This window comes from Motacilla alba, chromosome 20 (assembly GCF_015832195.1).
Source record: "Motacilla alba alba isolate MOTALB_02 chromosome 20, Motacilla_alba_V1.0_pri, whole genome shotgun sequence".
Classification (NCBI taxonomy): Eukaryota; Metazoa; Chordata; class Aves; order Passeriformes; family Motacillidae; genus Motacilla; species Motacilla alba.
Window position 1 is genome coordinate 6,262,497 of NC_052035.1, and position 21,038 is coordinate 6,283,534.

Genomic DNA, 21,038 nt, shown 5'->3' on the forward strand with positions numbered 1-21,038 from the left:
CTGAACCTCCTGCAGAGAGCCCAAAAGACAACATCCTTGCAGAGACTGGAGAGCAGACCCTTCCCTGCACCCAAGCATCTCCAGCTGTAGCTGTCCCTGTGTGTTCATCCCTGTCAGCACAGCGGCAGCTGGAGGCAGAGCTGGAATGGGAGCAGGGCACTCACCCAGAGCCTCAAACCACCAGGGCACTTCCACCTGCAAAACCACCACAGTGATAATTCACCAGCAATTTATAGTTTTGAGTCTCAGCTGTGTCATCACAGCTGGGCAGAGACTGAAGAGCCCCAAATCCAGTGGCCACTCTCTGTCCAGCTCTGGGGACAGGCAGAGCCTCAGGGCAGGTTTGCTGTCCCTGCTTCCACCAGTGATGGGCCCTCACCTGGGTTTGCTATGGGATGAAATTATCCACAGGATCAGATAAATCTCAGGGAAATCACCCTTTAATTGACCCCTTTATTGCATGAAAAGACTGATTTCCAATTTGCCTAAATATTAAATTATAAGGCATTTCCCTGTGCAGTGCAGCACAGGGGCAGGTTGGGACTCCCTGCTCCACCCAGCCTGTCCTTGCTGGCAGGAATCAGAGGCCACCTCTGGCTCCCTCCATGGCCATGGCCTTGGCTGTGCTCAGCTATCAAAAACAAAATGCAGGGCAAGTGTCCTTACTGCACGAGCCTGCAGAGTCATAGCTTGGCTGCACTCTTGGTTACTTGCATCATTCAACATGCACTGTTGTAAGATTTAACTGCAGTTAAAGTTGTGCTTCCATCTTCACCTGTCTCTCTCCTGGCAGCGAATCCAGGAAGTGAGCCCATGCTGCCTGTGTAAGCACAGCTGTGATGACTGGGTTCTGTGGTTTCTCTGTACTGGTGAATGAAGTGTGGCCAGACTGACCCTGACACCAAAGATGGGTGTCAGGGAACAGAGCAAGTCCTGCCATTAACCCCTCCTCTGACACCTTCTGCCCTTCTGCCAGCATCCCTACCTGTGGCAGCTCCTAGCCCTGCTGGGAATGGTCTGGAGAGGGCTTGGCCCTTGGGAAGCCTTGCCCTGAGATGCTCCAACAGGTTAATGATGAGCCTGGGAATAGCCTTTGTTTCTGATGAATTCAGTTTTGGTAATTCTGGGTGCTGGAGGATGGTGAGACAAGCTGGAGCAGAGGTGGAGGGGATTCAGCACATGGAGATTGCAGGTTGCTGTAAGATGGAGGCAGTCCATATGCTCAAGGCACGTGGGAGCTCGCCAGGTAGTAAATCAGTGCTCTGAAATGCCTGACCTTACACTGCAGCATCTCCCTGCTCCCTCACCAGAGGCTCTCCATCTCTGTAAAGAATAGCCACTGCATTGGTACAACTCTCCAGATTTTCTCATGTTTCCTGTTAGAGTTTCAGAGCCCAAACACAAGTAAAGGTCTCCAGCAGGTTCAGTGAGTGTCCATTAATCCTTCCTGGCTCATGCACCCTGTCAGCTCAGTAAAACGCAAGTCCAGAAGAGTTCCAGGCTGTCAGAGGGATGGGCTGTGTCAGGCCATACTGAGAGTGTGTCCCAGGCCTGCTGCAGATGGATTCCAACAAATCACCTTTCTGCAGGGGGCTGGATATGCAGGGGTGTCCAAGGGCCCCAGAGACTGAATGAAGCTGGTTAATCAGTTTCCAGAGTGGAGCAGGCTGATAGCCCCCTGTCAGCAGCATCTATAGACACCCTGTGGCTCTGGGAGGAAGATGGGAGTTGTAGGGATGGAACCCCATGGAATTTGTGTCCTCACTTTTCTCCTCCTGCTCAGAGGACGCTGCCATCACTGCTCGCTTTCTCTCCTGCCCCCCCATGAACTGGCTCCAGGGAGAGGCATGGAAACTGGGACAGTTGACAGCACAAGAATGGGAGCAGCCAATGGCATGGGAAGGAAAAGCCCAAGCCCCTCCGGCTGGAGCAACCCCCTCCCATAGCTCGGGGAGCAAACGCACCAGCGAGCACAGCAACCACCAGGAAACAACAGCATTAAGGAAAGCCCATGTATTTAGTATTAAGTCTTTGCCACTGAGAAACACAAGACCAGGCTTATGCGACTGCCCTAATTTAGCTCTTTCCCTCTGGAAAGGACTATTTGTGAAATGCTTTGTGCTCGTGTCCCCGGCATTAATCAGCCCCTGTCAGCCGCCAGCCCCGCGGATCCCCCTGCACTCGCAGGTGCACTGCTCTATCCCACCCTCCCACGTGGCAGGTACCCAGCGGCTCCAGCCTTTCACAACACATATCCAAGGGGCTCAAAAGTGCCTGAAGATTTTTCTTTTAATTAGAGGAGCTCTGGAGACATGCTATATTCATATGTATTTCCTGCTATTTTTTAAAAATTTATTGCTACATCAGCTATTAAAAAAGAAAAAAAAAAGGCAAAAAGAAGAAAGGAAGGGAGCTGCCACAAGCTGAGCGCCTTTTGGGATGACTCACTGCACTGAAATGGCTGCTGGCTTCAGACTCACCCTGCCTCTGCGATTTGCTTCCAGACTGCAGAAGAGACCACGGCAAGAGGTTTTGCCCCCCGTGCCCGCGTGGAGGATTTGCCGTGTGGTTATCGACACGATCCTGCCCGGCCTTCGGCGGGCGGAGACGTGCCTTCCTCAGGAGAGGAAGATGGGGGGAGACATGAAAGGAAGAGATGGTGAGGCATTTCCAGCTGACCTGATTTTCTGTCTGTTCCCATCTCCACATCGCTGCCGGTTAGCTCAGGAGGGGCAGCGGGGCACGGGGCTGGCCCGTGCCGTGAGGAGCTGAGCTTCACCAGGGCCATCACAAACACAGCTGTGCCAAGGAACAGCCCTTACACCCCAATTCGCTGGAAAACAGCCTTAAAGTGAGATCTCCCTCTCCTGCCACAGCTTGCCAGTGTCAGTGCGAAGGCAGGCCAACAGGCTCTGGCTGGCTCGTGGCAGAGTCAGACCTTTTGCCTCTGAATTTGTGGGGAAAAGGGAAAATTCACCTCAGGTGCCATTGATGCAGCAGCCAAGTCCCCTCTGAAGGATGTCCTGATGCCAGCACAAACCTGCACGAGGCCTCTGCAGCCTGGGACGTGAACTTCCCTTCTCTGCAGTAGCTTCCAGCCAGAGCCTTGAGCTGCAGCAGGAGACATGGAGGTATCTCCTCTCCGTGTCTCTCCAGCTCCTTTCCAGGGTGATCTCTCCAATGTGGGGGCAGTAAGGACAGAGCCCTGTCAACTCCTTTCCCACTCAGGATTCAGCTCCTCCACACGGCTCAGGGACACTCAGCAAACCTCCTCGAACTGAGAAAGCTGATTTTGGGGGGACAGGGCTGAGGTCTATCTGTAGTAGAGCATAAATGGGGCTCTGGTGCAGACACAAAGTGCCAGATGGAGTGGGCGCCCTTGCAGCGCCAGGCACAGCTCCTTCCCTGAAAAATGGCTGGATGAGAACTATTTTCAGAAGGGAAAAGAAAATTCACCCTGATCACCATATGTCAGTGACAGGCAGAGAAAACCCCACGTGGGAGCCAGCCCTCCTCCTACCCTGTGGGCTGCACCCCGCTGGGGCTCAGCACCCACCATCAGCCAGGCTCGCAGCTGCCTGGAGCAGACAAAGATGGGCATGTTTATCTTGCAGCTTCCAGGGATGCTCAGCCATCTCTAATTGCCATAAAAATAAATGCTTTTTGCTTCATATCACAGAACAGAGGAATTTCCCTCCGTTTTTTTTTCTTTTTTCTTTTTTTTTCCCTCTTTTCTGAGGCCTCCCTCAAAGTCATCCCTTCCCCCTCCCTCCGCTGCCTCCTTGCCATGTAAACAAGCACGGGCACACACAGTCTGACACATCACACACATGGAGACACGCTGATGGCCCTGCAGCGGCCAGCTCTGCCTGGCACAGGGACAGGACTGGCAGCACACGCGGGAGGCGGGCGTGCGGGCAGGGGGAAGGATGCTCGCCACCAAAAGGAGCTCTCAGTCCGCCTCGTGCAAGCCTGGAGAAGGCTGAGAGCCCTCAGGCTCCAGCCCCTCGGACGATGATCAGCAAGCCGATGGAAGGGACACAGAGGGTGCTGTGAAGGGTCGCCCCGTGCCTGTGTGACACAGCTGCTCTGTGCTGGCTGCCGGAGCAATGAGCCATCGCTGCGGGGACATGCAGCCCCGGCCGTCACCCTGGGAAGGTCCCTTTCCCATCCTGTCCTTCCCATCCCTCTGCTCCAGCGGCTGATTTCCGGGGCACTGGGTGGGCTCGCAGCGCTCCCCGGGCTGTCTGGGGATGGCCCCGGGCGGCGGCGGCATCTCGCTGACCTGAAAGCAGCGTGTGCCGTGCTCGGGGCTCGCTGCCTTCACCCACCTCCCAGTGAGCCTTTGAAGAGACACCGAGGAGCTCAGCCAGCCAGGGGAGCGCTTCCCCGCGGGGCTGCCCCGGTGCCTCGCACGGTGCCACTTCCAAGGAGCGAGATGGAGATGGATCGCACGGAGGGCAGGGGGGCATCGTGTGCCCGGCGCAGGGCGGCGCCGCTGCCCGGGCCCGGCTCGGCCTGACCGCGCACGGACGGGACGGCCCGGCCCTCCCGGCTGCGGGGGCTCGGCCCCGAGGGCAGCGCTTTTACCCCCGGCGGCTTCGCAAAGACCTGGGGTAGCCCAGGGCCCGCTGAGACAGGCACCCCCAGCGCGGCTGGCACAGCCATCCTGTGAGCTCTCCCGCCTTCCGAGGCACTTCCAGCAGGTAAGACTTCAGGAATGCCAGGGGTACCGCCGCCTGGTCCAGATTCCTGGCTCAGTTCCGCCTGACACCCTCAGCCTCGCACGGAGCTGCGCCGACCTGCCGGCCGGTTTCGCCAAGTTCAGGTCGCTGGTCTCGTCCGGTGCGTTCTCCCCGGCCATCCTCGGCCCCGTCCCCTGTACAGAGCTCGGGAGGGGCTGGTGGGAGGCAGAGGCGGCCACGAACCGGGCACTGGCGGTCTGGAACCGGGAACCGGGAACCGCGCTCTCCCCGACTGTTCCCGCGCCGCGGCGCCGGCGGGCGGGCGGAGGGCGGCTCCGGGAGGGGCGGCGGGCGGGACCCCCGGCCCCGCGGAGCTGCTGCCGCCGCCGGCCCCGCCGGGCTCGCGGCTCCGCGCCGGGCGCGCTCGCTGCGGCGGGGGCGGCGCCGAGGCAGGTGAGCGGCGGCGCGGGGCCGGGCTCCGCCGGCGGGGTGCTGCGGGCTCCGCCAGCGCGGGCACCGCGGCACCGGCACCCGGGGCGGGCGGGGACGAGGGCAGCGGCATCCCGGGGCGGGGTGGGGACCCGCGGCATCGGCATCCCGGGGAGCTGCAGGCACCGACATCCCGGGGACCCGCGGCGCTGGCATCCCGGGGCGCGGCGAGGACCTTAAGATCGGTAACACAGGGACCGGGGCACCAGCAACCAGGGTACCCGGGGTAGCAGAACCCCCGGGCATCGCAGGGGTCAGCAGCCTGGGGTGCGTCGGGGACTCGGGGCATTGGCAGCCCGGGGTGAGAGGGCGACCGGAGCAGCGGCATGCAGGGACCAGCGGGGAAGCGAGGCACCGACATCCCGGGGTAAGCGGGGAGCCGCCGTGCCACCATCCCCACCCCGGGATGCTGCTGGGTGCCGGGGCGCAGGGACACTCCTCCCCGTCCCTGTGCGGGCGGGTGTAGGGGAGTCCCTCGCCCCGGAGCCTGCCTTCCCCGGCGGCTGCATTCCCTCTCCCCGGGGATCGGAGCACGGAGGTCCCTCTGGAGAGCTGTGCACGCTCAGCGTGAGACCTGGGAGTGGAGGCTGGCACAGCGCTGGGCTGTTGGTAATCACCCTCTCCTGCACCCGAGGCGAGCAGGGAGTCCCCCGTCATCTCCATCTCCAGCCCTGAGCATTTTGGTGGCCTCTCAGCATACAGCAGCAGCTTGTGCTCTGCCCGCAGGGAGCAGCCAGTAGTGGGAATCCCCCTTCCATTCTCCCCACTGCCTGCCTGGCAAACCCCCGCACCGCCCAAGGCAGGGCTTGGTCCTGAGCATCTTCAAGCCCATGAGCACAGAGACGCTCAGCAATGGGGATGAGGCTTTGCAGAGGCAGTTTTGGATGACCAGAAGGAAGATGTCTCCCCAGTCCTGTCCCGGGATATGGGGACACCACCCTGCAGGAGCTGGGATGCCACCCAGGCCCACGGACACCCTCAGGTACTCAGCAGGGGACACCCAGTCCTACCCCAGTCTCATGGATGTCTTGCACAGGATCTCCTCAGTGGTCTGCAGCCACCACCCCTGCACACCTGGGACATGCATGGTCACAAGCCCCGGGTGACAGGGCGTTTAGGGTAGGCTACAGGCAAAGGATAAGAGGTTCCTCCTCCTCTACGCATTTCTAATGGCTCCTTTGAGACAAGCCACACGACTCCCTGCTGGGAAGCCTCGCTGAGCTGTAAGTACAGGGTTTTTTATTTGGACTGTTAATCTAAATCCATTGTACCTGGTTGGAAAAGACCCTGTGAGCAATGCTCCCTGCACTTGCTGCATCCTCACTTGAATGTCTATTAGCACCTTCCTTCCCACTCCCTTGAGTTTCCTTTGCCAGGTAGAATAAATATATATAACTTCCATTTGAAAGCCTTTGAGAAAAAAAAATGTTGTCAAGGGAAACTCTTCTAGCATTTCTTATAGACATGCTTGATCTGTTTTATATTTTATTTTTACTGTCATGAATGCATATACCAGGGATTTTTTCCTCCACAAGATAGATATTAATTTGAACGCCCAACACCCAGCTCACACTGGGCTTGTGTAATTCTGACGGTTGTCTCAAAATAGCCTACAATATATTTCAACATCTATCAGAAGGAGACTGGCTTGATCTGTTCCCTTTTTCCAATCATTCATGGAAATTTTGGGTCAACTAAAGGAAAATTTTGCAAATTCACTTTATCCCAGACAGACACATTTGTATTCTCTGTCTGTCGTGCTTTTAAATAAAAATCATCCAAGCTTCCAAAGTGAGCTTCTGTTTCCCAGCTGATTCCCCTGCAAATGTGAATGGGGTGCATGCTTTGGTGGTCCAACAGGGGAGATCACACTGGGTCCCAGTTCAAAGCCCAGTTCTGTTCTAAAGCTGAGCTTAGCTGTTCGTGAAACAAATAGGCAAGAGAGTTATAAAACTATTAATTGCTGCTTTAGATTCCAAGATGAAAGCTGTATGTGGGCAGAAATAATTTGGTCTATTCATAAGGGAACATCATAAAGGATCATCTCTGGCAGTTCGTGACCCTTCTCCTCGCTCTGCTTCCAGTGCAGGAGGGATGGAGGGATTTCCCTGGGGTACAAAGCTTGCAGGGTCCTGACACCCACCTTCTAATTTTGAGCTGGGAGAGAGATAGGAGCCATCCCCTTCTGGCTGTCAGGGTTTGGCACATCTCACCCAGAGCCACAGCTGTGCTCTGGGGATGGTCCTGCTGAGCTGGAGCAATGCTTCAGGCTTGTCCTGCCATCCTGGGCTGCCCTGTGCCCCAGCCCAGCCCCCAAACCACCTGGCCTTTGAGTTTGGTGGCCTGACCTTTCAGAGAGCTGCTCTACAGGGAGGGTGCAGAGAGGGTCTGAGGCTGGTTTTGGGATAAGCTGGATCCCACAGATGCACCTCCAGGGCCCCCCATCTGTGTGTGTGTGCTTATAGCCTGAATGCATGAGCATCCTTCTGGAAGGAACCTGGATTAGTCATCCCTACCCCACAGATGGGCTGTGTGATGTCTTCTCTGGAAAAGCTAATCTGACACTGAAATTCCAATTTATCCCTGAAAGAAGGGTTTACACCCCTTCTTCTCCCTTGCTTTTGGCTTAAGCATTACAAATGGATCCTTCTCCTTCTTCCCTCCCGTTTGAAAGGCAAGACATTGAGTCCATTAAGCTCTGAGGTTTATCACCAGCTGGTTGCCTCCTCCAGACGTGGTGTGATGGAAGTGCTGGTTGTGGTGCAAAGCTGTGTCTTTAAGGAGCCCCGGGCTGGGAGATGCAGCGGAGTTCGCAGATGCCTTTGCCAGGCTGTTTTACACAAATCTGGCATTTCCTGCACCCACAGCCATGCTCAGCTTAAAAAACACCTCTGGGGCTTAACCGTAGCTCCATTACCTGTTCCTCTGCAGCTCTGCTCTGCCCTACAGGTTTAAAGGTGACTGTGTTCCCCAGGTCCCTCCCAGTCTGACAAACCTTTTACACCGAGGTTCTCACACTGGAAAGCAGGTAGAGCCCTGTTGTTTGCCCCATAAATCCTGTGAGATGGCTGGTGAGGAAGAACTCACAGGACCGCCCTGGGTAGTGTGACCCACCTCGTGTCCCTGACCTGGCCTTGGCCCCCGGTGGCTGCTGTGGGACCAGGCTGTTCTCTGTGGGGTCTGCTGGCACCTCGGCATCACTGCAGGGGCTGCAGCCTTTCTTCCCTCAGCTCCTGCTGCCTGTTTGTGCCCTCTGTCCCTGCAGACCCTAAAAGCTTAGAAAATTCTGTGGGTGACTTAAGACAGGAAAAAATGTAATTCCTCCACCAAGAGAGCAAAGCAGTGTCCCTCAAACCCCACCACTCTGTGCCAGGAGCAGGGAGGTCCCGTGAGTACAGGGCTGCTCCCTGCTTGTTTTGATGAATAAGGTAGGTGGAAAAATCTGATTTCGAGTTGGTGCATAAAGATCACGATGCTTTTTATTTGCTTTTTTGCTCTAAAATTCTGGTTGAGACAGGTAAATGCATCTGCATCTAGGAATGCTTCTCTTTCTTTGATGCTTTAACTGTTTCTCATTAGAAAATAGAATTTCTGCTGCACAAAAAAAGCCCAGCTCCTGGAAACTTACAAATCCCTAAAAAACAATAGAAATCAAAACTCTGGGTTTTTATTTTCCCATTGACATACAGATTTGATTCAGTCATCAATGATTCTGAATCATGTTTTTGTTATGTTTCAACATAATCAAAATAATCCTAATATTTTACATGGCAGAACACACAAGAGGAAACAAAACAGGCAGATGAATTGTTTTGACACTTCTTCCTCTCAAATTCTTCCTAAAATCGACACCTTCTGTGACAATACTTTGATTTTGGCAAAACTGCCTGTGCTGCTGGAAAGATTGCACCATCTAAGGACTTTTTGACCAGGTGTAATTAGTAGCGTGGGTAGTGGGGCTACAAAGCACTTTGGCAGAATCACAGCAGTGGTGATTGGACAAGATCTAATTTTTCCTCAGGGAGACTCTTTGGGGAATAAATCTTCTCTTAAGTGACTAATTACCTGTTTGAAGAAGGAGAGCCCCATGGGTGGGGTGCTGGAGGTGAATTAAACTGCCTTCCTTAGGCCATTAGCAACCTGCAAAGGGAGAAACTTTAGCAGGTAAAAAAGCAAGGAAAAGTTTCACATGGAAAAATCACTGGCTTTTCTTTTTTTAACCTCCATGCCACAGGAGAACAACAGTCTAAAGCTGTTTTTCTCCCCTTCTCTCTCCTTGGTCCTCACTTCTCAGAATGCAAACATCTCTCCTCACTCCCCAGGGTGCTTCTGCCCCCCCTCACCCAGGAGCACCCAGATCTGGGGGAGCCCTGTGTCCCCTCCAGCCCCGCTGTCTCACCCACAGGTGGAACCCGCTCCTGCACTGCTGATCATGGTCAACAAGACCTTAAATTACTGGGGTCCCGGTTTTGAGGAGGACGTTATCAACATCAACGTGGGCGGTCTGAGGAGGCGGCTCAGCTCCAGCGCGCTCTCCAAGTTCCCCGACACGCGCCTGGGCCGGCTGCTCTCCTGCGACTCGGAGGAGTCCATCCTGCAGCTCTGCGATGACTACGACGTGAGCGCCAGGGAGTTCTACTTCGACCGAAACCCCGGATTCTTCCTCTATGTCCTGCACTTCTACCAGACGGGGAAGCTGCATGTCATGGAGGAGCTGTGCGTCTTCTCCTTCTGCCAGGAGATCGAGTACTGGGGCATCAACGAGTTCTTCCTGGACTCCTGCTGCAGCTACCGCTACCACGAGCGCAAGCTGGAGAGCCGGCACCACAACTGGGATGAGGAGAGCGAGGTGAGCAGCGTGGACACGTCCCCTGATGAGATCTCTGACATCAACCACGACCTGCTGCGCTACAGCACCCTGCGCTGTGGCAACCTGCGCAAGCGCCTCTGGCTCACCATGGAGAACCCTGGCTACTCCATCCCCAGCAAGCTCTTCAGCTTCGTGTCCATCAGCGTGGTGCTGGTGTCCATAGCCACCATGTGCATCCACAGCATGCCCGAGTACCAGGAGGTGGATGAGAATGGCAACGTGCTCGATGAACCCATCCTGCACAAGCTGGAGTATTTCTGCATCTCCTGGTTCACCTTTGAAGTATCCTCCCGCCTCCTGCTCTCACCCAACCCCAGGAAGTTCTTCAAGCACCCACTGAACCTGATTGACATTGTGTCAGTGTTGCCCTTCTACTTCACCCTCCTGGTGGACGTGACCATGGGCAGTGACTCGGAGCTGGGCAACCTGGGCAAGGTCGTGCAGGTGTTTCGGCTCATGAGGATATTCCGGGTGCTGAAGCTGGCTCGGCACTCCACTGGACTGAGGTCACTGGGGGCCACCTTGAAGGTAAACTGGCTCTCTATCTCCTTACCTACTCCTTTAGACTAGTGCCTAGCAGGCCTGAGAGTGACCTGCTGAGCAGGTAGCAGGCCAGCTAGCAGCTGCTGGGTCTGCCAGCACCAGTGTGTGTGGCTCAGGGCTGCTCCTGTCCCCATTCTGGGAAAAGGGGAACCCTCCTAAGGGCATGCTGCCAGCTGACCAGAGCCAGTGTCCAGCCTCTGGTGTCTGCCCATTTAGGGAAACAGAAATCCTGGTCCAGCTGAGTTGATACTTGAATGCTTCAGGATGCAGTGAGGCTGGGACTGGCACAAAGCAGCAATGGAAAAGCAAAGTGTGAGTCAATGGTGTGGGACAACCAGCCCCTGGCAGGCTCTATGTCCTCAGCTGAGCCTGGGTTTCCAGCAGCTGCCCCTCAGCGTGATGGAAAACTTGGCATGCGGGGCTGGGGGAAGCTGGTCCCAGGACCATGTGGTCCTCAGGAAGAGGGTCTGGAGGAAATGCTGACCAAGTGGAGGACCAGGATTCAGGTATATCTACCAGTGGCATCCCTGCAGGTCTGGTGAGAGGGACCACATCCCCCACAACATGCCCCAAGACTGTGTTTCTCCAGACCCCCACCCACAGCACCCCTGGCCTCTTCAGACAGACCAAGGGCAACTTGAAATCTGTCCTGCAATCTTCACTATCCCGGTGCTGCAGCCAGACCTCCATCACTGCAGCTCAGTGGTGAAGCAGGACCAGCTTCCACACCCAGTGTGGTTCTGCTCACCCTCACCATCTCTCTGCTCCATCCTCCTCCTGCTGAGTGCCGTGTTCTTAAATCTGGGGAGAAGGAAACTCACCTCCTGTGTTTACACAGAAAATCCAGCCTGGTGCAGAGGCCAATTAAACTCAGCCTTTAACTGTCCCTGGTTCTTGGTGATTGCATCAATAGGAATCCTAAAGCTGATCCTTGAGCCTGCTCAGAGTGACACGCGCTCCCAGTGCCCCACCACATGTGGGGCTCATGCTGGGCACGGGGGGATCATCACCGGGGCAAACATTGCCTCTTCTTGGGTCAATTGCACAAATATCCCTGGGCTTTACCCCCTTCAAACAACTGGTGTGCCACATGAATGGCCAAGGAGGCAATCTTAGTAACAGAGCCTGAAATTCCACCAAAGGGCCACTCTCCTCCCACTCAGTGCCTGGCATGGGAGGGAGCTGCAGCTCCTGGTGCTGCTCCCTCTCTAGGGCTATGTCAGGGATGAGTGCTGGGGACACCCTGTTTTTGCTGCTGCAGCAGTGACAGGGCTGGCATGGGGTGTACTGGCAGTGGCTGCTGGGGTTGGACCCGTTCCCGTGGCTGAGTCACGGAGGAAAGCGAGCACTGAGTGTGAATGGGGGTGAGGATGGGCAGCAGGAAAGGCCTTCTGCCAGCTTCTGCTGTGACGCAGGACCAGCCCTGCCCAGAACTAATCTTGCAGAGCCCACAGAGCATCAAAATATTCCTGGCATCCTCAAAAGCTGCTGAGTACAGAGTCCAGGGTGGGATGCTTGAAATGAAGATGCCTGAAGTCCCACCTGCATCATACTTGCTTCTGAACACTCACCTTGAAAGGGCACTGACAAGTGACAGACCCAGGTAAAACCGCTGGTGAAATTTAAGTAAACTTGCACATGTGGAAAGGGTTCCCTAAGTCCTGCTGGTGCTCCATCCAAGCATGAGCACCACCTTTCAGCAGAGCAGGCACTGATGGACTCATGTGCACATTACTAAGCAGCAGATGAGGTCTGGGGAGCCGGCAGCATCACGGCTCTGGCTTCTGACGAGCAGCTGATTCACCCAGTGACGTGCTGGAAAGTGCCCCTTCCTGGGGACTCCATAGCCAGCTCTAAATGGGGATGAGCAAAGACACAAATCTGATGCAGCAGCTTGGCATTGTGATTTAGTGGGCACATAAATTACAACGTCTTGTTAATCATAATTTACTTCCTATGGCGGGAGCAGAAAGCAGGAGCAGAGCAGTGAAGGCTGTTAACAGCCAGGAAGCGGGAGCGATGGCTCTGGCAAGCTGAGTGATTGTTCCCCTGCCACGAGAGTGCTAGCAGAGGGAATTGTGCCATTTGTGCATCGTAAACCCTGAACAGTCCTCAGATTGCTTGGGGCCTGATCCACAGCATGTTTAAATGGAGGAGAGGCTTCCTACACGTCTCTGCTCTTCCTCCCCGCCATGCCCGACATCCATTACCGCTACTGCGGCTCCGTGGCGCGGGTTGGGATCCCCTCTCCCGCTGGCTGTCGAGAGATGTTGGTCCCTGGGTAATTACAGCCCATAAAGGAGTTGCTGTCTGTCTGTCCCCTCAGGGGCCTAAATACATAAAGAGGTTGGAACTCTGCACATCCCATGTCACCCTGCTGTCACTGCCATGGGCCGTCTTTGCTCGGTCTCCACACCCTGTTTCTGGCAAGACTCAAAGTGGCCTCTTCCATTCCGATTGTCTTCTGCTGTGCTGGAGGAAAGATGTGCATTTGGCAGGAACCTGGGGAGACTGCTGCTTGGAGGGCTTTTTGCTGGAGTCTTTTATTACCTAGCATTGCCTCCCCCAAGGCTGGCTGCTTCCCAAGCCTGCAACCCACCCAAACCCTGGTTAAAACTGCATCCCACCCAAACCCTATCCAAGCCTGCATCCCACCTGATCCTTGGCTAAACCTGCATTCCATCTGAACCCTGGCTAAGCCTGCATCCCACTCAAACCATGGCTAAAACTGCATCCCAGCCAAACCCCAGCTGCAGCTGCCTTCCCCCTCAATCAAAGTGCAAACCAGAAGTTTTGCAGATAAAGGGCTGCAAATAGATGGCAGCCAGTGCCTGAGAATCAGCTGGGAGGTTTCTGGAGCCTTCCCTGTGCAGCAAACCCTGACTCTGCATGTAAATTGAAGCAGCAGGAGCTATGGAGCTGCCTGACCTCCCCTTTGCCTTCCCCCTTGCCTTCCCCCTCCAACACATCCCAGGGCCAGATCTGATACTCTTTAAAAATGCATGAGGTTATTTGGTGCTGCTGCTCCCCAGCTGGGATGCACAGACCTGCTGTTAACTTCCAGCCAGGAGCAGTCATTCTTAGCCAAGTGATACACCCTTAGCTCTGAGCTGCTTGTCCTCCTCGAGGAGCTCCCTTGGCACTGCTATAGGGCATTTGCAGCCACAGGTGAGGGAGGAGGAGGAGGAGGAAGAGGAGAAAGAGGAGGTTATTTGGTATTACTGGCATTATCTGAGCAGCTTTTGCCAGCTGTCTAAGCAAAGTCTCCTCATTCCCTGCCATGAATCCACCTCCTTTAAGTCTCATCCTGACCACAGAAGCCTTTTCCCACATCTGCTGCTGTTTGCTTTGCTCAAATGTTGTTTCCTTTAGCCATTATGTGGTCTCCAATAAAGCATTCTCTGCTTGTTAGGAGACTGGGAAAAAATCCCCACAATCAGAGCTCTGTTTTCCTTTTCCCAAAAGATGAAGAGCAAGCTGGCAGGTCAGTGGGCAGAAACATCCAAAAAATTCACTTATGGCAGTCAAAGAGTGATTGGACAAGCCATGCTGGGAGGATGGTGGTGGCAGTCTGGTGATCCCTGCCCGGTCCTCCAACTGCCCCCTGCCTGTTCCCCCGGGGCTTCTGGCACAGGTTTATACTCTGTTCAAATGTTAGGAATATAAAAAGAAAGATCGCAGCACAAAGGTTTTAGGTTGAAACCAGAGAAATGATGTCTTCAAGGAGCTTTGCAAACCACTGCCATCAGAGCTGGCTGTCCCATGGCTCTATTCCCACCAAGGCTCCCAGACCCCTTGGGCTGTATCTCATCGAGCTGGGGCTTGCAGCACCTGTAGGATGGGTGCTAAGACCAGCCCATGCTGACACTGGATGGGTCCCTGGACTGCCCTGATGACCAGGGATGTTGGGTTTCGTGTCAGCTCTGATGTGATCTTTCTACATGTGTGTAACAAAGGGTTTCCTGAATGCTGGAGCTCAGGGGTGTTGGGGTACAGGAGGGACCCTGGGGCTCAGGCTGAGCCTGGGTAAGAGCTGAGCTGAGCCTGCAGCAGAGACCACGTCCTCCCTGCGAGCAGTGCCAGCGACTCAGGAAGGTACAAATTGCTTCTTTTAGTGGCTGCCTTTTAGGTGGTTTCTGGGGACCTGCCAAGATAAAAGGAAAATGTGCTAAATATTGTTAGCTGAGATCAGGCCAGAGCGAGTGCTGGAGGCAGAGGAGCAGCTTCTGCTGGGGATCCCTGGCTGGGGAGCCCAGACCTGTCTTCCCTCCCAGCACTCACAGGCTGGTGGAGTGCAGAGAGGCAGCTGTGGGTGCCAGGAATGACTCCTGGCTGCACCACTTGCTCCAGGTGTGAGTCACTCCTGCCCCATCCCAGCCCACCCTCGGAGCAGGACATCCCACAGCAGAGGTGGATAGAGGCACTGGGATCCCTGTGGAGGAATGCAGGAGTCTGTGCAGGGCTGTGTTTGCACTGTGGGATCTCTGTGTCCTGTCAGTGGCCCCCACTGACCAAGGCTCTGCTTTGCTTTCCAGCACAGCTACAGGGAGGTGGGGATCCTGCTGCTCTACCTGGCTGTGGGGGTCTCTGTCTTCTCTGGAGTGGCCTACACTGCCGAGAAGGAGGAAGACGTCGGCTTCGACACCATCCCAGCGTGCTGGTGGTGGGGCACGGTCAGCATGACCACCGTGGGCTACGGGGACGTGGTGCCCGTCACCGTGGCAGGCAAGCTGGCGGCCTCGGGCTGCATCCTGGGGGGCATCCTGGTCGTGGCACTGCCCATCACCATCATCTTCAACAAGTTCTCCCACTTCTACCGCAAGCAGAAGGCGCTGGAGGCGGCCGTGAGGAACAGCGGCAAGCAGGAGCCCGAGGAGCTGGGGAGCACCTCCAGCCGCGACCGAGACTCGGAGGCCCTGAGCGACACCTCCCTGGACAGGGGCAGCCCCGACCGCCGTGGTCTGACCCCCGGTGCCCACCCCAGCCCCTGACCCCTCGCTCTGCAGCCCTGGGGCTTGTGGGACCTGCTGGGACCCACCCGGGGCGCGTGGGACCTGCTGGGACCCACCCGGGGCGCGTGGGACCTGCTGGGACCCACCCGGGGCATGTGGGACCTGCTGGGACCCACCCGGGGCGCGTGGGACCTGCTCACGGTGAGCTCGGCCCCGGGACACGGCGGAGGAGCCACGGCCGGCACCACCCTGCGAAGGACAGGAGGGGTTGGAGGAGATGCCCAGTGGGTGCTGGCTGCTTCCAGACCCTGCCTGGTTGTGTCTCAGCCTTCACCTTGCTCACCCGTGGCTGCAAAGGGAGCTTGTGGTGCTGGATATAGCCCTGCCAGAAAGGGAGGCAGAAAATAAGAAATAGAAGCGACTCCTGATCAGGCACTGCCCCAGGTGTGTGGAGAGGGATTTTTCTCTGCCCTAATGATTTGTGTTGTCCAGGGTGAGGTTAAATAGCTCAAGGATGAGGCAGCCCTCAACAGGCTGGCAGCCCTTACAGATCCTGTGCCATGTTGACAACTCCAGCCCCAGCCTTGTCCTACCCCCAGCAGGAAACAAGCTCAAAAGGCTCAACTGCCCCTCCAGCCATAAAGGCAAGGGGCCTGGGAATGAGCCTGTATGGGAGGAGAGGGAGTGTCCAGCTCAGGGTGAGCACCATGGTCTCTAGCCCCTGCAGTGGGATCGACTGAACCCCACTTTCTTTCCACTGCTGGGATTTATCTGCTCTCCTGCACTGCCACTGCCGGGACCCGCAGGGATCTGGGGCTGTGCAGGGAGTGTGGCACAGCTGGGAGCACTGCCCACCCACCTGGGGATGACCAGGATGGCAGAAGGAACACTGTGCTCTGAGGCAGCAGCAGTCTAAGGGGTCAGGTTGGGGGAACTGAGGAGCCAATTCCAGTCGGGCTGTCCCCCAAGCCCTGGTCTCCCTCACCACAGCCCCTAGCCTGGCTTTATCCTGCCTCTTCCCTCCCTGTCTCAGGGCCAGGAGGGCTGTAAGGAGGAGTCACACTGCCCCGGGTGTCCTCACAGGGAGCTGAGCTCCCCGAGTGCCGCTGCACTCACCTTCCCCCTGCAGGGAGAGAGCTGGGGCAGAGGGGACCTTGCACTGCTTTTGTCACCACAGCCTCTGAGCGCCTCACAGCCAGGCAGGGAGGTTGGCCTGGAACACAAACCCCTTCCTGCCCGGACCCCCAGCCCACCTGAGCACTTTTGGGGCTGCTCCCAGCACAGCATTAATTCCCTACAGAGCTTTTCCTCACCCTCCCACCCCTGCTCTCTGTTTGGAAATTGTGCAGCTCCGTTGCACACAGAGGAGTGCACCCAGCAATGCCTGTTTTGAGCAGGAGAAACGAGCATCCCACAATCCCAAACCACCAAACACACGCTAAAGGCTGCAGGATGACCCCGGGTACCTGGACCATGGCTTTGCTGCTGCTTGTCCTGGCTGGGTTTCAGCACAGCTGTAGTTGCTGGTGCTGGCTCTGCCTGTAGCCATCTGCTGGTCATGGGCAGGGAAAGCCTACACTGGTGCAGGTCCAGCCTTTCCAAGCCCTGGGGGACTCAGGGAGGGTCCCCAAGGAACGGTGGTGTGGGATGGGAGGGTGCTCACGCTTCTGGCATCATCAAGTCTTCCAGTACCAACTCCATGGTCCTCTCTGTGCTTATTCCTGCTGGGAGCTGGGACTGGAGAGCAGCACCCTCTGCTCCAACCAGCTCCTGCTGCACTGTTACTTGAATACAGGAAGGAGTTTCCCCTTCTCAACATAAATATTCCAGTAGCAAAATGTATTCAAATGTGAAGAGTAAATTATATCTATTAATGAAAAAGCATTATGCAAATAATTAGGAGCATGTAAATTAATTTTCTATCTATGCATGGGATGCATACTGTATATTTTATTAAAGACCTCAATGACCTGCTGTGGATGCTGGTTTCTGTTTTGTGGCAGCTGGAAGTGCTCATGCAGCCCACGGGCTGAGCCAGGGCTGGGTCAGGGTGAGCAGGAGCAGCCAAGCTGCTCCCACAGTGCTGCAGGTCCCTGTCAGCCAGCTCCAGCCCCATCCTGGAGCCCAGCAGAGTTCCCACCTCAGCCCTGCTCTGGATGGTGTGCTGACAGCTGATCCTCGTGCCTGCACCACTGCTGTCACCCTGGCTGGAGCAGTCGGAGTAACCCACCTCCCTGAGGCTCAGTGAACGAGGCATTCATGGGGTGTGAGGGAATGTGGTGGAGCTGGTGGGCTCTGGATAAGCCACTCAGGGAGCCAGGCATCTCAGCTGGGAGGGAGGAAATCCTGCTGCTGTCTGTGGCTCTCAGATGCTCTGAAATGAGGGGGTGTCTGAGGCTGTTGCTCTGCAGGGGCTGGCTGGGGAGGGCACCACTGCTCTCCCTGTGTCAGGTGCATTACTCTGCTGGCTGTCATAAGGGTAAAAATAGAGTTTAATCTTTATTCCTTTGAGAGCTTTCCCATTAAAAAAAATAAAAATCCACATTCTGCTAATCATTGCAAGGCAAAAGCTGCCCTGCCTCGGGGGCTATAAGCAAGGCAGGATCTGTGAGGCCCTCTGCCACACGGCAAAGGTGCATCAGAGGGGGCTGGTGCACGAGAACCCCAAGCTTGGGTTTGGGAAAGCCACGAAAGATGTTTTCTTTTTTTAGCCTCCTGCTCTCTGTGAAGACATTAGGATTTGTATGGCTCTGAGTAAGTGCACCAGGAAAATCCTCCCACTGCTGTGCAGGCAGATCTGGCAGAGCTGGAGCTGTGCAGAGCAGGAAGGTGCCCAGCAGCAGCGTGGGTGAGCACAGCCCACGCTCCCCGGCGAGGCTCGGCTGTGCAGCACCGGGCTGCAAGGACAGCCTCGCTTACTATTGCTAAGGCAAGTAGGAAACTCGTGTTCTTTTGCTAATCCCTAATCAGTTTTCCTGAGTGGCTGCATTTTCATTTGATACAGTGGGTAAATCAATTACACACTTTATCAGGTTATTCCTACAAAGCTGCTTTCCACATTCACCAAATGATTGACTAAAGCATGACTCTCTTGCCTCCAGGGAATGGTGATTAAGGAGTGACCTTATTAAGCTATTTAATGCAGCTGAGAATTAGACAACTCTGCTCAAAGAGACAAAGTAAACTTCATTACCTTTGTTTAAAACTTCTTTTCCTTTGCCAACTTTCAGATCCATGACTACCCTGAGCATGGTCTGTGCACTTGGCTGGTAATTAGAAAACCTGGAGATTTTAAAGGGCTTCATCTATAGGAAGGAAAGCCTCCTCACTGGTAGTGTTTCTGGGATCTCTCCTGCTCACAGATTCTTACAACCCTGCTGACCTCAGCAAAAATCAGATCTCATTGCTTGAGCACACTGCTTGACATGTTGAATCAGTGTTATTCCTATTTGCTGAACTATGTAAGGAGATCAGTAAAAACAAACAGTGCAGTACTTCCATTTTTCTTTTTGTTTTTTCTTTTGCAAAATAATGCTAAACCACTTTTGCCTTGTAGTGAGACAGCCCCAAGGTCTGCATATACTTATGGGTTCCCTTTAGCCTTTACCTGAACCCAAGCTGCTCACTTAGTTGTAGGAAAAACACAAAATCAAGACTTCTATTCTAACCAGCTGAGAAAGCCAAACGAGCAGCCGTGAAGGCATGGGATTAAATTAACCAAATGTGCCTAGACAGGTCTCACCATTTCAGGGAATAAAACCCCCGGGTCAGGCATGCAGGGAGGCACAGCACCAGCAATGCATCTTCACATCCAGACCTTGAGTCTGCTGAGAGCAGCACAGGGGGAAAAACTGCCCCACATTTCTTTCAAGATCATGCTCTCTCTAGTGAAGGAATATTGGTCCAGAGCTTGTGAGCCCCTTGGGCTGAGGAAAATGCACCCTACAGCTCAGCTGTCTGCTGACTGTGCACAGACAGGACTGCAAGAGGCTGCTGTCACCACTCAGGATGGGACTCAGGGACTCTGGGCTCCCTACACGTCCAGCACTGTATTGATTTGGACAGCAACACCCTGGAGGGGAGCAGGACAGTCCTTCATAGATGGAATTGAATTGTTTTAAAGTTTTTAAACACATTGGCTTTCTTCCTGGGCTCTTAAATTAAAGAGCAATTAACTTTCAGTCTTGAAGGAGCTGATGGGTATTTCCTGGTTTGACTCGTCAAAATTTTGCCAAAATGATTAGTGAAATGAAAAATTGTCAACTCTCGAGGCAGGGCTGTCAGCCAACACTCAAAGCATTTATCCAAGCTCAGACCCTTTTGGCCTGTGCACAGCAGGAAATGGTACAAAATGAAGGTGTAGGAAATGAGTAGCTGGGCAAAAAGGACACTGGCACAGCAGCTCCTGTAGCTTAATGCTTACAATTATTAAAAACTGCTGGAGCTATGGGCTTAGTGGAGAGCTGACTTTTTCCCTTATGAGGTAGAAAACCAAGGCTAACCATCAGCCCCAGCTCGTGGCTACCTGTTGTTACTGGGTTTGTTAGTCATGTGCAGAAGTTTGTGCAGCAGGTGCTGCCAGCACAGAGGGAGTGCACACAAACCCTCCCCTGGCATGGCTGCACAACCCTCCCTCCCTTTGCTCTGGGGCTCCACAGTATCCTGGTAATGTTGCTGAGAAGATGTGAGAGCTCCAGGCTTCCCCAGTTACTAGAAAAGCCTGCAGCCTCCCTCCCTTTGATTTCCAAGCTCCTTCCCAACACTTAAAAGCTCAGATCTATTTTGTTTCTTCCGGAGTTGCTAACCAAAGCTGACTCCTGAATGAATTCTGTCTCTGCTCCAGTTAGTCATCCCTCCAGGACAGATTTAGTAACTGCTCAGGGAAACCACATCGAAGCCAACAGTTCACCATGGGAAGGCAGCACCCACTCACTGTCAGCTTCATCTTTTCCTGAGCTGGAAAGCTCAAAGTGCAGCAAGCGAGCCAGAATTAGGAGTGAGCCTCTAGCCTCACCTGTTGTGTAGGAAGGTGGATAAATTGGTATGTACCTAGCCCCAAATCTGCCTGCAGGCTCAGGGAAGCTGCTGCAAAGACAGCAAGAACCCACACACAGCAGAGCTCAGCATCCCCATCTGCCAAAGCACCCCGTGGGGCAATCGTCCCTCCTGCATGGCTGGAGCTCCAGGCAGGGCTGCCTGTGCTCCTCCCTGCTGGAACTGCCTGAGCATCACCTCCTGAACCACACAGAGCTGCCAGCACATGGAGATGCCCCTCTGCTCCAGCAATCTCACCCCAAGCTGCAGAATTAGTAAAGTTTTAACACAAGTGTCTGACATGTTCACTGCCCGTGTTCCTGAGAGCCTGTGCTCTCCTCCAGAACGTTGCATAACGTTGGCTGAGTAGAGGTGCATCATGCCAAAACGTGTCCTGGTAAACAGCAACACCCCCAAGTACTGCAATGCACAAATATCAGACACAACACTGATGCTTTCAGGCAG

General features: G+C 54.9%; 1 protein-coding gene across 7 annotated transcripts; it reads left to right on the plus strand.

The window, feature by feature from the left end:
• The first annotated feature begins 3,786 nt into the window (after nucleotides 1-3,786).
• On the plus strand, nucleotides 3,787-17,513 carry KCNS1 (potassium voltage-gated channel modifier subfamily S member 1). Of its 7 annotated transcripts, none has more exons than XM_038159344.1 (3): nucleotides 3,787-4,706; nucleotides 9,580-10,572; nucleotides 15,123-17,513. In XM_038159344.1, exons 2-3 carry the CDS (start codon nucleotides 9,607-9,609, stop codon nucleotides 15,576-15,578), a joined length of 1,422 nt encoding a protein of 473 aa, XP_038015272.1. In that variant the 5' UTR covers nucleotides 3,787-4,706; nucleotides 9,580-9,606; the 3' UTR covers nucleotides 15,579-17,513. The 7 variants fall into 7 exon arrangements, with proteins under 7 accessions (XP_038015272.1, XP_038015276.1, XP_038015269.1 ...); XM_038159348.1 differs by lacking the exon at nucleotides 3,787-4,706 and adding an exon at nucleotides 5,060-5,138; XM_038159341.1 differs by lacking the exon at nucleotides 3,787-4,706 and adding an exon at nucleotides 5,203-6,156.
• The last annotated feature ends 3,525 nt before the right edge of the window (nucleotides 17,514-21,038 follow it).

Coding starts and splice junctions, on each gene's coding strand:
- KCNS1 (XM_038159341.1), top strand. CDS start 6,100: ATGGGGACACCACCCTGCAGGAGCTGGGATGCCACCCAGGCCCACGGA. Junction 6,157..9,579: donor AGGCCCACGGACACCCTCAG/GTACTCAGCAGG, acceptor TCTCACCCACAG/GTGGAACCCGCTCCTGCACT. Junction 10,573..15,122: donor CACTGGGGGCCACCTTGAAG/GTAAACTGGCTC, acceptor TTTGCTTTCCAG/CACAGCTACAGGGAGGTGGG.